This window comes from Pantherophis guttatus, chromosome 8, assembly GCF_059756535.1.
Source record: "Pantherophis guttatus breed Tessera chromosome 8, ASM5975653v1, whole genome shotgun sequence".
Lineage (NCBI taxonomy): Eukaryota > Metazoa > Chordata > Lepidosauria > Squamata > Colubridae > Pantherophis > Pantherophis guttatus.
Window position 1 is genome coordinate 27,339,814 of NC_142070.1, and position 16,646 is coordinate 27,356,459.

The 16,646-nt window shown below is 40.4% G+C and overlaps 1 protein-coding gene across 15 annotated transcripts in view; it reads left to right on the plus strand.

Moving 5' to 3' along the window:
- Nucleotides 1-7,940: 7,940 nt before the first annotated feature.
- TMEM154 (transmembrane protein 154) overlaps nt 7,941-16,646 on the plus strand; it is a 30,502-nt gene continuing 21,796 nt past the window's right edge. For 10 of the 15 annotated variants that reach the window (XM_087874493.1, XM_087874494.1, XM_087874496.1 and 7 more), the window contains exon 1: nt 7,958-8,061. In XM_087874493.1, the coding sequence (XP_087730619.1) occupies nt 8,001-8,061 (61 nt within the window). In that variant the 5' untranslated portion in view covers nt 7,958-8,000. Of the gene's footprint in view, nt 8,062-8,169; nt 8,271-16,646 lie in introns of those variants that run through there. The other 5 variants (XM_087874504.1, XM_087874501.1, XM_087874503.1 and 2 more) reach the window with 3 other exon arrangements.

Below are 16,646 nucleotides of genomic sequence, written 5' to 3' on the forward strand. Positions count from 1 at the left end.
TGGAATAAACACACACGTTTTGGCTTTCCCCTTTGCCTCTTTTGCCTCTCTTCTGGCTTGTTGTCAAATGGCCTGATTATGCATCTGTATGATGTGTTAACCAAAAAGATTGGTTTAACCTGGTGATACCACTGCCCATGTCTCTCTCAACACCACCAGTGAGTGGAAAAAACATCAACCTGTGATGACAGTAATATGGAATGGGGCAGATTTGTCATCTGAAGCTTGACATCTTTGAAAATTTATTCCCTACCTCTTGATTATTAAAGGCATTAGGCCAGTGATGGCGAACCTTTTAGACAGCGAGTGCCCAAACTGTGCACCTGTCAGGTTTTCAGGCTGTCTTCAAATAAATTGCACCGCAAAGAAAGTCTTCTATAAAACAAATTTCCATTTTATTAAGCACAGCACTTTTTACACCGACTCGTTGCAGCCGGCACTGACGTGCTGCCCCAAAACCCCTCCTCTTCCTTCCCCCACTCTTCTGCATTCATTGGCCATCTTCCCAATCATTCACCCCTAATCTACTGCTCCAATTCAAAGAATTTCCCCCCTCCCATCCAATTCCTAGGGGGCATTATATCCAGAGAAAATAAGTAGGTGAAAGGCAACCGTCCCGTTGCAGACGCCTGCATTCTCCTTCTTATGTCAGCACTAGGATAAATGCATCTTGACGTGCTGACAGCGCATGTGCATGCCCAAATTGAAAGGTGTGTGCATGTGCAAATGCACACGTGCACCAACATGTGCATCCAAATTCACAGACATGCAGATGTGCATGCACAGACATGCACGAATGTGCGCATGCGCAGCAGAGACCCGAAGACCAGCTGGCCCGCAGGAGGTGGGGCATCCCAACACCGGCAGTGTGGCAAGAGGCAAGATCTTTTTCTTTCGTGAGCTTCTGTTTCGTCATTTGCAGGGAAACAGAAGCTCATGAAAGAAACACCACAGAGATCTGACCTGGCAACGGCACACATGCCAGCAGAGAGGACTTTGCGTGCCACCTCTGGCACGTGTGCCATAGGTTTGCCATCACAGCACTAGGCAGTGACCATGATTACATAGGAGCCGAGTTGCTGAAGTTTATATGCAGGTCTACATCCGTGACAAACATAAAGATCAACTTCCTCTAGTTACGAGGTCAGAAAGGCCACCATTAGTCATTTCATTGTTTCGTAAGTTCAGCTTTCTGCAAAATCTATCTCTGAAACCGCACCTGGTAATAGTTAAGCAAGCGAGTTCAGTGGTAGCCCTTTGAAGGAACTGTAAGTCTGCTTTACAGAGTGGTGAAAAGCTGCACCCGCCTTTCACAGAGAACAGAAAAATAACACGGAAGCAAAAATATCCACAGCAACCCATATTGTATCTTGCTTTAAGTGCCAGTAGAAAAAGGGATCTGGAAGGTCCAAAATAATCAAGGTGTAATATTTGTGATCAAGGTGTAAGACTTACATTTACATAGTTTCTCAGGCCAGAAATATTGGTAATTTATTTAGCTCCATGACTGAAAAGTTCAAGGAGCTATTAAACTGGGAAAATTCAGGCAATACAATTAATCCCATCCAGTATAAGATGTGTCTTCATTATTCTCATAGGGAGTACAACTCTGATTGCTGAGTTATAACTGGCCATCTTGCATTTTCTGATCCTCTCCCATGGTCTATGACCTTAAGGGACAGCAGGGATCTTGTTAGGATAGAACCGAAAGTTTTCTTTTAAAAGAAAAGGGAAAAAGAAGGGAAAAGCCAGGTGAAGTAAAGAGCTTGCTGGACACTGACTGAGATATCTTTGGATATTTGTTGATGAAGCAAAAATCATAATGGATGTTACACCTTTTGGAATCCTCAGGATCACTCGGGATGAAAGCCTAATTAGAGCTAAACATAGATGTTGCCTTCAACTTGATAAAACCAAGAAATTTACTGGGTTTCTTTTGTCAATTCTGTGTCGTGTATGCTTCATGTTGTCTTCAAATTTGTTCTGTCTGCTGAACAGAACATATATTTCTTTTCTTTTTTTTCATGGTACTAACATTTTGCCAAATTCTAATTTAATCTTTAAGTTGTTCTTTAGAACCAGAACTTTTGCTGGTTGTTTTCCCAGGCTAGTTAGTGCCATCCTAAAACTTAAAATTTACAACAAACAGAAAGCAAACTGATTAACAATACACATCCGTAGTCCTCAAGCTATTTGGAATGATGCCAGATGGTTTTTGGTTTAAATTATGGTAAGCAGCATCTTGATGACTTTGGGCAATCCTGAAAGCTAAACAGAATTGGACCTGGTTAGGGATGCGGTGGCTCAGTGGCTAAGACGATGAGCTTGTCGATCGAAAAGTTGGCAGTTCAGCGGTTCGAATCCCTAGTGCCGCGTAATGGGGTGAGCTCCCATTACTTGTCCCAGCTTCTTCCAACCTAGCAGTTCAAAAGCACGTAAAAAATGCAAGTAGAAAAATAGGGACCACCTTTGGTGGGAAGGTAACAGCGTTCCATGCGCCTTTGGCGTTTAGTCATGACGGTCACATGACCACAGAGATGTCTTTGGACAGCGCTGGCTCTTCGGCTTTGAAATGGAACTGAGCACCACCCCTAGAGTTGGGAACGACTAGTACAGTGAAGGCTAATCTTTTCCGGACCGAGTGTCCAAAGAGCGTGCATGTCAGGGGTGAAATGCTCTCGGTTCAGACCGGATAAGGCGATCCTGTAATGCAGTGGTGGCGAACCTTTTACTCACAGAGTGCCAAACAGGTACGCTCTTCGTGCGCTTTGTGCCTGGGTGTGCTATCCATGCTAATGCGCGGCTCTTCCACCGTGCGCTGTGTGTGCAACCATACCATCTGTGCATGCACATGGCTTTCGTGCACCCCCCATGCACTGTGTGCGCAACCACACCATCTGCGCATGCACTCAGGTTTTGCATAGCTCCCCCGTGTGCTGCGCACGCAATTGCACTATCTGCGCATGCGTGCAGTTTTTGCGTGCACAATGCACACAAGCAAACACTGTCTATGCATGCGCACAAGTGCTCAGAAGACCAGCTGGGTCCCCTGAATTGTGTGTATGCACACCGGAGGCCCCAAAACCAGCTGGGGCGCGCACGCATGCGCAGCTGCAAGTGAGTTAGGCAACAGCTCGCGTACCCGAAAAGATGGCTCTGCGTGCCACTTCAGGCATGCGTGCCATAGGTTTGCCATCACAGATATAGGGTATCAGCTTGATTAAAGAAAGAGGGTGCAGGGTCTTCAGGTAGCAGTTCTTTGGTCCCACCGAGATATCACTTCACAGGACAAAAGCACTGGCATCAAAGGAGTTGCTCTTCTCACTGCTTCTCTGGCCATTTAAACTTAGAGAAGAGAAGAGCAAGAAGAGGGGAAATGAGGCTTTTTAGGAGCAGTTCCCTAGCACCAAGATCTGCTTCCCATATTTTCACCCTTCTTGAATCACCATTCCTATCAGTTAAATCATATATGGCAAGAGAAGAGACAGAAGTGAGCAAGGACAGCACTTTTGGTGCCTATTCTCCAACCTTGTAAAATGAACTGACAATGGGAGATCTGCTTCTCCTGCCCTCCATCTCAAGAGATGAGTTTGAAGCAAAACAGCAGAGGGCAATGCAAGCAACAGAAGTTTTAAGAATGTTATTTTCTAGGAGAAAAACACTTCAGTGCTGTCACACCAAAGAGCCTATAGTCTGTAAGTAACTCTGTCCCTAAATTCAACCTCCAGCGAATATGCTTCACAACTCCACCCTAATTCTGATCCCAATCTTGCTGAAACTTGTACTGTTAGCAGTCTGCATGCTCAACAGATAAATATGAAAGAAAACCTGAAATACCCAAGTACACAACGTGAATTTCAGGGAGAAGGCCAGGGAAAGAACAGTAAGGCTATTGTGAATATATAGGTTGTAAGGCTGAATGTACTTGCAGCTACATTCTTATCATACTTCATCAGTCTACTATATTGTTGAAAAAAAAGAACCCTACAACCACCAGAGACTTATATTTACAGATATCCGAACAGATAATTTTATTCTCGTTATATTATGCATAACCCTCCCCACCCAAAAAACCTGGCAGAAAGTTCGATGAACTTTGTGCTCTTTTGAAAAAAAATAATAATCATGTAACAATATCTGTCTTCCAGTTTTCAGTTTAACTTCAAATATTTGGATTCAAACACCATCTTAAGCCATAATATAGTTTATTTGGTTTTGGCTTAGTTATACGAATAAAAAGATTGTGGTTTACAGTTCTTGCGATTTGTAGTGAATCTCACTATTATAAATTAGTCAACAGCCATTGTTAAAAGAAACACAGCTAGTGCTATGTGTGAATCCAGCATGGGTGTGTTGTGGCCCACTTGTGGAGGAGGAGTTCTGCAGGGATCAAGACAGCTCCTAATCTTGCTCTATTGTACAACAAGAAAGATGTAATTGTTTTCATATGGTTTGAATAAAAAGTAAGCTTGATCTAGAAATTTTATTTTGAAATTTTTAAGTATAGTTTCTCTTAAATTAACCATAAAAAGATACTAATTTAGACATTGGATGATTAATTATTGTAAAAAAAATAATAATACATGAATATTTGATAGTACTGCTTTTAATTTTTAGTCCTTTTAAGCATAAACTTGAACAGTATAACTGAAGTTGTAAGACATCTCTTTGCATACCATTAATGCAGCAGAAATGTTGGGAAGCATGGTGGCCTAGTGGTTGCTCTCCTTGGAAAGTTGACAGTTCAATCCTACGTAGCAGCAGATATTTCTCTCCTAGGGAGCAAAGAAAAAAAAATCTGCAAACTCCACATTGCATAAGGAAAGGCATCCGGCCAGTAAATGCTCAGCTCCATCGAGTCCCTCTGACTCTACCTACTTTTTACAGGGTCATAAAAAGGCATCTGAAATGTATCAGCATTAATTATCATTAAAATTATATTTTGTAAATGCTACATATTTAAATTATGAGTGCTATTATCTATGCTATCTACTCAACACCATTGGATGTATCTTGAATCTTGTTCAGTTTCCCACTACAGAAATGGAAGCGCTTCACCTCAAATGAAATATTGTTTATTTAATAATTTAAATTTATTGTAATCATCCACCTCAGCAGACCTTGAATGGCTTACAAAATCCAAAAACAATCAAAACAGTTAAACTCTGAATTGTATTCTAGGGATAGTAGTGAACATAAATATGACAATAGTGATGTTTATTGAGGAATGTAGAGAAATTTACAATTCAACATTGGAGTGCATATTTGATCATGTATGATCATTTTTGAAATGGGCAAATTATTAGCTAAATTCCTTTCTACAAAGACATGGTTTTCTTAACTATGCTTTTTGAATAAACCATAATGAGTTAATTTAGCATTACACAATAAGCTGTAAAACATAACTTACACGTCGTAATAACTGGGATGGCAATAACTGCTAAGCCAAAATCAAACTAATCATATTATAGATTAAGCCAGTGGTTTGAACCCATCTTTCAATCTCATTAATCTTGTGGTTGCTGAATGCAGTTATTGATTGATGTATTTGTAATGAATATGCAGACTTTCAGGAAAACCTTTTACTAAAGCAATAAGCAAAAGCTGATTAAAGCAGAAAAGTGTTGGTGAGAGATTGGCCGAGCCAAGAGGAGAAGTTAAATGGGGAATTAGTCTGCAATCCTTACATTGACATAAGAGGGCAAAGTCTGACCATCACCACCACCCCTTGAATGCTATTAAACCTTATATAATCTGGACAAAAGCCAGTCTGAGAAGATTCCTGTGTTATAGGCTTGAGCAATAAAATAGCTAATTGAACTCTTCAGGTGTGGATCTGATTGTTCGTAACTGCCAAAAAGAGATGCAAGAACAACAAAGGCTTGTTGGCATGGCACCACTAAGCCCAAAAGTTTTGTTAGTGGGAATTGATAATACCATCTCATCCTTGGTCATGTCAATGCCCATCTTCAGCTGCTGCAGCAGTTGTGCCCCTGTCTGAAGCACTAAGACCTTGTAGTGTCCTTTTTACATACAGGCTATTGCGCTGGCCTTTGAAGAGCATTTGAAAACTGCAAGTGGTGCAAAGTGTATCAGCTCAGTTACAAGACAAGGATTAATGTCTAAAAGCTTATTATGCCGGTACTCAAGGCTCTGCATCTGTTACCAATAGGCTTCTGAATACAAATCAGACTGCTGGGTTTCGATCTATGAAGTCCTTTGGTAGGATTAAGGGCTTGCACTAAAGCAGTTTCAGGACTCCCTTCTCTGGCAAGACTCAGCGCATCCTGTAAATACTGTATATCACCAAAAAAGCTGCTGACAATCTCATATTTTCATGAGTCATGGGAGGGAGGGAGAGGGAGGGAGGGAGGGAACTGAAAACTATAGGACAAGCAATGGCAGCACCAAGACTATGAGTAGAGCAGGGGTGTCAAACTCAAGGCCCGGGGGCTGGATCTGGCCCACGGGGTACTTAGATCTGGCCCGTGGGTCGGCCCTGGAAACAGCGAAGGACTGGCCCGCGGGGCTTCTTCCAGTGAAAACAGAGCTCACAAGGGCCGTGGGCGGCCCTCCCAAGCTCCGTTTTCACTGGCAGAGGGTTGCAGTCGCAGGCAAAAATGGAGCTCAGGAGCCCGTTTTCACTGGCAGAGTGCTTGAGCTGCCACAGGTGCCCCCGATACAAGTGGGCACCTGTGGCCATGCCCACCCTGGCCCCCCAAGGCCAAACACAACCCTGATGCGGTGCTCAATGAAATCGAGTTTGACCTCCCTGGAGTAGAGTAATATTTTTGTGGTATTCATCCAGAAAGTATTAAAAACAGAATTATTCCAAAATGCTCTCAGGAGTTAAATGATTTCTTGCCATTAATATCATTGTATCCTGATCAGGATGTGGAGTATCTATCATATAATCCCACGATAAGGATTTTAATATTATTATGAATATATTATTGTTATATTTATTGTGGCTCTTTTATTGTTTGTAGCAGTATCTGCTCTGTGGGCATTTCCTGTAACCTGTCATGAATCAAAAGAACCTGATGTTGTGTATATTTAATGAAACTTTTTTAAAAATCACCAATGTTAAACTTAAAATCTCTGGTTTCCAGTAATCAAAATGGCAATTGACTTGGAGTTAAAGGACATGCTAAACTGAAGATTTTGACTTCTAAATTATGTGCAAAAGGAACCTAGATTTAGTTATGTTTTTTTTAAAAAAAATACTTTTGGCATTCAACTGATTAACAAAAGAAAAGCATCTTTGCTTACAGTGGTGTTAATTAGATGATACAACTTCAATAATAAGATCAAAGGAGAGGGGAGGGAGAAATACGCAAACAAGCCAATTCATTGATGATCAAAACTGGGGAAAATGCAGACAAATCTATATAGTTCAGAGCATTGGCATGTTATGCAGCAGATCCAGGGTCAGCCTCAAGGCAGGACCAGAAAATGCTTTCCTGCACCTACTAATCTATCTTTATTGCTTAATGGTCTATCTTGTTATAAGGTAGCCTCCTGCATAACAAATGAGAAGGAATCTAATCGTACAGAAGGAGCTGGATAACAAACCAGCACGCAGCCCCATACATTCCTGCATTGGTGTTTATACAATTTCTTTTGGATCTCAACTTTAGTGTATTATATCCACAGTGACCCACATTATATTGGTCTCACTTTAAAAAGTTTTTACCCCTTTTTTCTGTCTTAAATACCATGATCTGGATAGTATTCAGGTTCTGAAGACACAAGAGGACGGAGAGATCCTCCTAGGGAGGTTTCACTGTTCACTTTTTTTCGGTTGAATCAGTGCTTTTCCAGGAACCTTTTGCAATTGTTTGTTGGTTTGATAGGCCCAAACCGAATTACATCACTTCCTAAAAGTAACCGAACATAGCCCATCTTCCTAAGTCATCTTACACATCCACCACAGAAGCAGTAAGCAGGAAATGTGCAAAAGAATGAAAGCAGTATCACATCTGCTTTAGAGAAGTAACATGTATAAGTACAACTTTTTGCTGTCCTTTCTGTTGCTGAGTGGAGTATTTGACTTCCACGGTAAGTAGGAACATGCCTTCTGCATTGTTAAGAATAACCATGCAGACAATATTATGCTCCGGGCTATAGAACTGTTTTTGATGTGTCACACCCAGAAAATCTGGTCCCTGCAAAGGCTACACAAGCCTGCACCATTTCTTTCAGTGTTGTTTCCCAACTGCACGCTGACTTTTCTTTCCCATGGATCCAGTTTGAACTACAAATCCAAGGTGTGTTAATCTGTGAATGAATTTTGTGTTTCTGACCCATTGTTAACTCTGCTTAAGGTATTAATTCACTTGGATTTTTTTTTAAACAATAATGCCTGTATTCCTATTATTATAATACACTCTTAATAAATACAAGTAATTTCTTTTTCTAAGTTGATTTCTAGGAAACATTGTAATGTTTTATATTTTAGAGGCAAATGAAACAAAACACTAACAATCTACTAACATGATCGGTAGAACATATACAATTGTAAGGAAGGATCAAGTTCCTGAAATAATATATAAGATGAAGCTGTGCTATTTAAGATAGTATAACTTAAAAGATGTGTATTTAACTTTCAGAGAGGCACTCTGTCAAAGAACAACAAAAATGTGTTGGGTGTTTTTGTTCCGGATAAAAACCATTAGAAAAATTCTTTTCGTTTCATATATGTAGAATTATATACATAACCAAGTTTTTCTAAATTGTTTCCAAAGCAACACACTGTAAACACCATCTTCTGTGGCCAGAATGATGTAATCTAATCTAATCAAATGTGCAGATCATAACGGTTTGGAAGGCTGGACCAAACATTTTTATATTAAAATCTTAATTATTTGCTTTTCCTTTTAATTTTAAAACAATTATCTATAAAAGGGCTATCTAAATATACTATACCTACATTAAGCAAATGCCTAAATTAGATGAGACATTTGGTTTCCTAATATTTACAGATTTACCTCTCAATTGTTATGAAAGAAAGAAAAAACTTTAAAAGTTAACTGCAAAGGACAAAAAAATATACCAGTCGGCTTCATGTCTTTCATTGCTGTAGATGTCATCATTCTTACCTGCTGAGTTACTTTCTGCACGTCTAAGCTTGCTCTTTAGAATAAAAGCAGTATCGAAGCATGTAGCCCTAATGCTATGTAGACAATTATTTTGTAGTTGGGACTATTCTTGCATTGTACAAATTGAAACTTAGGCTTAGGAGCTGGTTATCTACGGGACCGCCTACTACCACCAATAGCCTCCCACCGGCCGGTACGCTCTCATAGAGAGGGGCTCCTCCGGGTGCCGTTGGCCAAACAATGTCAACTGGCAGCCCCTAGGGGGACAGCCTTCTCTGTGGGGGCACCTACTATCTGGAATGAGCCCCGGAGATACGGAGGATCCCGGATCTACGCATCTTCTGCCGCGCTCTTAAGACCTTTTTATTCCCCCAGGCGGGCCTGGCCTAATCTTTTCCCTCTTTTTAATTATGCAAATTTTAATTGGTTTTTAAATGATTGGGGTGTTTTAATCTGTCTGGGCCAAATTGTTTAATTCGATTTTACTTTGTTTTTAAATTTTGTATCTATGTATTTTTACTGTTTGGCTGTTCACAGCCCTGAGTCCTTCGGGAGTAGGGCGGTATATAAATCAAATAAAGTAAGTAAGTAAGTAAGAAACAGCAGTTCTGGAAGGTTACAGGAACGGAATTTCTGACGGGATGATATCATAGCAATTGGTGGCGCTAAACTTTCTGACGCATTTTTTGTGAAATAGCTTAAATCAGATTTAAAAGCTGAATTAGGCACCTTATCACAGTATTCTTACACATTCATTTTGTTTCTTAATTTAGCAGGAAGGTAGAGAGGAATGGAAAGAGGCAGGATGTTCACACCCACCCATTGGCCACTCACAACTAATTAAAATTAAGAATATAACATTCAGGTCATAAATACTTATCTGGTATTTTTTATTTGTCACCTTTTAATTATCACTCACAGTAGCTTTTATCATATGTGAATCAGTGGTGGGTTGCTCTTGGTTCGGTCTGGTTTTTGCGAACCGGTAGTAAAAGTGGTGGGAGGCTCCACCCACCCGCCCGGACGTCATTATGGACAATCTGCGCATACACAGAAGCTTCTGTGCATGCGCAGACGTGCGCACGCTCCAATTGCGAACTGGTAGCAAAGGTAAGTAGAACCCCCCCCCCCGACGTGAATCTCTCCATTCTCTGCACTTGCAAAGTGGTATAGTATAAACAAGTGACTATATAAAGACCGAATATATAAATGTTTGTCCATGTTATCACCATGTTCTTATGAAAGATACTATAAGCTTGTAAACTTTTTAAACTGTTAAAGGAGAGTCTTTAAAAAGGGACGTTCAAAAGAATAACAAAAAAATGCAGTTCTTGCTCAGGCGAGTTCTAAAATGGATAAAGATTATTTGACATACAAATCAAGATAGTTTATGCAAACATGGACACAATGTATATGCCTTTCTATGAAAACTGAAGAGTATGTCATATCAGAATAGAGAAGTATGAAAAGCCTTGATAAGAAGAGCCCAAAATTTTCAAGTTATCAAGGTTTAATACCATTACATTGCTCTGCATCAAACTGCTTAAATATATTAGCTCACGGGTGTCAAACTCATGGTGACACGTTGCTGTCATGTGATGTATCGCAATATTTTTCTCCTTCACGGAGCTGGGATGGGCGTTGCCTGCACATCAGTAGTGGGTTTCAAATCCTAGAGCTACCGGTTTGCTATTGGTAGCGTGCAGGTGCATGCACTTGTTTTGTGAGCATGCAGCACTTCTGCGCATGCGCAGAGAGTTTTTAATGACATCTGGGCGGGTGGATGGAGTCTCCTGCCGCCTCCACTACCAGTTTACCCGAACCAGGGTGAACCGGGAGCAACCCACCACTGTTGCACGTGATGCATCCAGCCCACGGACCGCCAGTTTGACATCCCTGAATTAGATCAATGTCATGGTTTGGGTCACTCCATGATGAAACACACTTCATATATTGATCTGTTGGATCAAACTGAACAACTATTGGAGGTGTACCTGAAGGTTACCCATTTGGGTTACAAACCATTTAGAAGATTCCCTTTCTTCCCATTCTACCTCATCTGAGATTCCACCCTTTGCCTGAAATTCTAACCCCTCACCTATCCTCACTTCTCATGCAGAGATAAAGTTCACGTATAGCTGATCCAGGATAAATAGGCTTAAAGTAGTCCCTAGTGGGTTCCCACAGGTTTAAGATTGTTTTTCATGGGGGAAACTGGAGCTTCCCCACATCTCCCTTTCCTTCCCCACCTCTACTTTTCCCCATTAGGTCCTGGGGTTTGTGAGATCTTTAAAATAAGACACGGAAGGAAGCAAGCAAGGAAGTCAAAAGTAATTCCCCCTAACATGCAAAGAATAGCAGAAGCTTATTGTTTTAGCAGGTAAACAAGGGGGAAGAGAAGTATCTATATTGGGTGTCTTTTAAAATGGACTATTTACTTGACCATGTGCAAAAAAAAAAAAAAAGAGCTTGAAACAAATATTTACTTCATTAAAAAAAAACTTATTAAAGCACTGTAATATAGAGCTGCATATGCATTTATTAATCTGGTTTTATGGCTTAGTGTGTTAAGCAAAAATACTGTGAATTTCTACTTGGTCTGGAGGAGCAGCAAGTTTCACGTGTTCAATTCAGATGGGTTCAATCCAGTGTTGGGTTTCACTTACCCTTGCTACTGGTTCGCTTGTGCGCATGCACTCACTTGGCTCGCGCACGCACTACTTGTGTATTACATGCGCAGAGCATATTTGATGACGTCCAGGCAGGTGGGCGGAGTCTCCCGCCGCTACCAGTTCGCTCAAACCGGGGCGAACGGGTAGCAACTCACCACTGATTCAGTCCAATATAAAGGAACTGAGTAATAGCTCCTGCCCACTTCTAGTCACCCCAGATAATAAACAAAGAGAATCTCTATGTGTGCAAAGAGTATTATCTGCAACTGGGAGCTTTTGCTTCCATGAGAAATCTAACTGTCCACTGTCAGGATTTTAGCTCACACAAAAGTAGTTGCTGATAGGATTGAACTTTGCACAACCAACATCCATGCTGTAAGCATTAATTTTTCTTTTTCACATCACTCCTTCAACTATTAATTTATTTTTCTAAGAACTATATAATGATGGCCTTTTAAGGGCAGGAGATGTTGGTCCACCTAGAATGTTTATACCCATAGAATGCTGAGAGAAGGGTTTTTATCCACCTAGACTACAAGATGATGCTGTAATGTAGCCCTTTCTGGCTTGTAATCACTGCAGCTGGGAACTCATAGGCTGGGATGCTTTGCCGTGTAAATAATTAATTTCAGATGGAAAGCTTTTATATATGGGGGAAAATAGGGGTTTTATTTTTATTAAAAATTAATTGATATATTTAGCTCACTTTATCACCACTATCCCAAGGCCAAGTTACATACAAGTACATTTTTAGTTCCAAAAGTACAAAGATTGCAAAACAGGGTCACACGCACTTATGCATCCACTTGCAAACAACTTTTTTCATCTACACATAATACCATTAACATGTGCTTCACTGGTCTCCATCTCGTCAGTCTCCCAGGACTCATTGCAGAACATGTTTGCTCACTCCTATCATGCATTTCCTGCTGTTAAGAATGCATTCTCCAGTCTCCATCAGGCAGATGATCATTAATGGCAGAAGGAAATCACTTGGATACAGAAAAAAGTGGCATACATTTGATTGGGATGGCACAAGACTCACAGGGGGGGAAAAAGAATTCTTCCTGTCCAGCATGAATAGGATTTAATGAAAATGAAGAAGCTTGCCAGAAACTGGACTTTATTGTTTATTTATTATTTATTATTTATTTATTTCATCAAGCATGTGTTAGATAACAGGTATCAGTATAAACATGATTATAAATACATGAAATGGATATGAATAAAAGGGGACATTAGGACAGGGACAGTAGGCGTGCTAATGTGCTTATGCACTCCCCTTACATACCTCTTAGGAATGGGGTGAGGTCAACAATAGACAGTCTAAGGTTAAAGTTTTGGGGGTTTGGGGAAGAAACCACAGAGTCAGGTAGTGCATTCCAGGCATTGACCACTCTGTTGCTGAAATCGTATTTTCTGCAATCAAGTTTGGAGCGGTTGACCATAAGTTTGTATCTATTGTGTGCTTGTGTATTGTTGTGATTGAAGTTGAAGTAGTCATTGACAGGTAGGACGTTGTAGCAGGTAATTTTATTTAGTACGCTTAGGTCAGACCGAAGGTGGCGTAGTTCTAAGTTGTCTAAGCCCAAAATTTCAAGTCTGGTGGCATAAGGTATTCTGTTGCAAGCAGAGGAGTGGAGTACTCTTCTCGTGAAATATCTCTGGACTCATTCAATTGTATTAATGTCCAATATGCAGTGCCGGTTCCAGACAGATGAGCTGTATTCAAGAATTGGTCTAGCAAAAGTTTTGTATGTCCTAGTTTGCAGTTCAATATTACTGGAGAAGAAGCTACGCAAGATTAGGTTAACAAGTCTTAATGTCTTTTTGGCAATGCTGTTACAGTGAGCTCTGGCACTTAGATCATTTGAGATGAGTACTCCAAGGTCCTTGGCACAGTGAGGGTCGTCTACAAGGTCGTATCCACCCAGTTTGTATTTTGTGTTCTGATTTTTTTTGCCGATGTGTAAGACTGAGCATTTGTTGGTTGAGATTTGGAGTTGCTAATTGTTTAATTTAATAAATTTAACTTTAATAAAGGTTTGGTCAACATTTTGCTTGGGAAATCTCCCGTCTCATTATTGCCAAGACTTGCCTGCTGCACCCGCCATTAGTCACTCTGTAATCATTGCCCTGTCACTGTCTGGTAGTCTTTCTTCCTTTTGCCCCTTGTCATCACCATGTATACCATGACAGCTGAGGTCTTTTTGAAAGGCTGGATTGATCAATCTGCAAGCGAGTATCCTTAAATGAGACTGGGATAAGAAGGGACAGGAGCCTGTTAGTTGAATCTGTTTTTCCTTCTACACAGGCTCAGTATGGCACATCAAGCAGCTCTTAATTGCTGACTGTCTACTCATAATCTAAACAAGGAACAGGCAACCTAATGCTGTAAACATATTTCAGAGTTTGACCTCCATCTTCTTCAGCTAGGATGGCCAATGGCAAGAGAATGTGGGAATTCGCTAAAATACCTGGCCAACACGTGACTTTACATATTTTCTTCAGAATGACATGACTTTTAAAAATGCCCACTTTGCAAAACAGCTTATGAATTGGCTAGGTAGAGTTTTCTCTGGAGAACATACGATATTCATATAGTTGGATTTTATTGATCACATGGGGTGAATTCCAATAAATTGGCCAATGTAATTGTAATGGTTTTAAAAAAATAAATTTTATTAATTTTCTATTAATTATATTTCTTAATAAACATCGTGTTGTCTGGGTATTTAATTTGCTTAATAATACTGATTACATTCCTAATCTCCACCCCTTTTTTCCAACCACTGATAAAATAGATTCCATATTTGATAGCATTCTGTGTCTTCTTTCTGCTTAATTTTCAATGTCAATCTATCCATTTCTGCACAATCTAGTATCTTCTTGATTATCTCTTAATCTTGCGGTGTTTCTTCATTTTTCCAATATTGTGCAAATATAATCCTCACTGTTTTTATGTAATGTTAAATACATACTTTTCTTATCTAGTTTTTCTGATATTATACCTAATAAAAAGAGTTCAGGTTTAAAATCTACATGTTTCCCTATCATCTTTTCTAGCCACCTTTGCCCAAAATTTTTTTGCTTTAACACAAGTCCACTACATATGATAAAATGTGCCCATTTTTTCCTTACATTTCCAACATTTGCTAGACATATTTTTAAACATTTTAGCTAACCTAGCAGGTGGTGAATGCCATTTATAAAACATTTTATATAAGTTTTCTTTATAATTATAAGGGTTTTAATTCACTCAGTGAATTCATTTGATATGCTGATTTCTGTGTCAAGCAAAGATGGATAAAGTTATCCAATCATGTAGTCAGAAGACCTTTAACCATAATATTGGTATGTTGCAGCAATCAACTGTTGCGTACTTTTATCTCTCTTCCCCATCTTTCCCTAAGCATCTGGCATAGATGGGAGAGTGACAGAGCTCAGACTGAAGTTATTTTGGGAGCAATTAATTTGCAAAGTGTCTGAAGTATGTTTGCTGTTGAAGGCAAGAACAAATATTTACTTCTCACCAATGATAACATCAAGCTTTCAGAATGCATTTTGAATTCAATACTTGGAGAGAATGGATTTATTATCATGGCGTATTATTGATTAATAAATCGGAATATCTTTTGTAAAAGGTTTTTTTTTCATTGATTTCTCTTTTTTTTACAGCTCCACATCCAGAATTTTGTTAGCAGTAAACTTTTTGCTATGAATTAGAAAGTCTGTTTTTTCCTGACTAATTGCAGTTATTTCAGAAACCATCTGTATTTGCATGTGTACATATAGAAATACAAACATACACACACCCATGTGTGTATAAGTTTCATTTGTTCATTCTTACAAAAACCAGAGGGAACCACACAATACTAAAAATCAGAGGGAACCACACAGTACATATAAAACCAAATGAGTAAGGATTTGTTCAATAGTTTAGTTATTTAAAACAAGCACACAACAGATACAAACTTAAAGTGAACCGCTCCAAACTTGACTGCAAAAAATATGACCTCAGCAACAGAGTGGTCAATGCCTGGAATGCATTACCTGACTCTGTGGTTTCTTCCCCAAACCCCCAAAACTTTAACCTTAGACTGTCTACTGTCGACCTCACCCCATTCCTAAGAGGTCTGTAAGGGGCATGCATAAGCGCACCAGCGTGCCTACCGTCCCTGTCCTAATGGTTCCTCTCTTTGTATCTATTTTATGTATTCAATTCATGCTTATACTCATGGCTTCCATGACGGCCATGGACCTGACCCAGTTAGTTCATGGCCCTACTCACAGGGGAGGTCACACTCTGGATCTGATTTTTGTCTCTGGCCAGTGGTTGAGTGGTCTTGTTATAGGGGATATAGACATGGAACCCTTGTCATGGTCTGACCACTCACTCCTTCGCCTAGATCTTCGAACCGCGACCCCTCGCCGCAGGGAGGTGGATCCAATTAGATGGATCCGCCCCAGGCGCCTGATGGATCCTGATAGGTTCCAGACGGAGCTTGGGCCATTTCCTGAGGATCTAGCACATGACTCGGCCGAGGACCTGGTAGCCGCCTGGGATCGGGCGGCTGGTGGGGCCTTGGACCGAGTTGTGCCTTTGCGGCCTCTGACCCGATGCCGATCCCGTGCGGCTCCTTGGTTTACTGAGGAGCTGAGGGAAATGAAGCGCCGGAAAAGATGCCTGGAGAGCGGTTGGAGGGCCAGTCTCGCTGAATCTGATCGAACACTGGTAAGGTCGCATATTAAGGCCTACCTAGTGGCGATAGAGACGGCAAAGTCTAACTACTTTTCCGCCTCTATTGCGTCATCAGGGAATCGTCCGGCTGCCCTGTTTAGGGTGACCCGCGCCCTGCTCCATCCAGGAGTG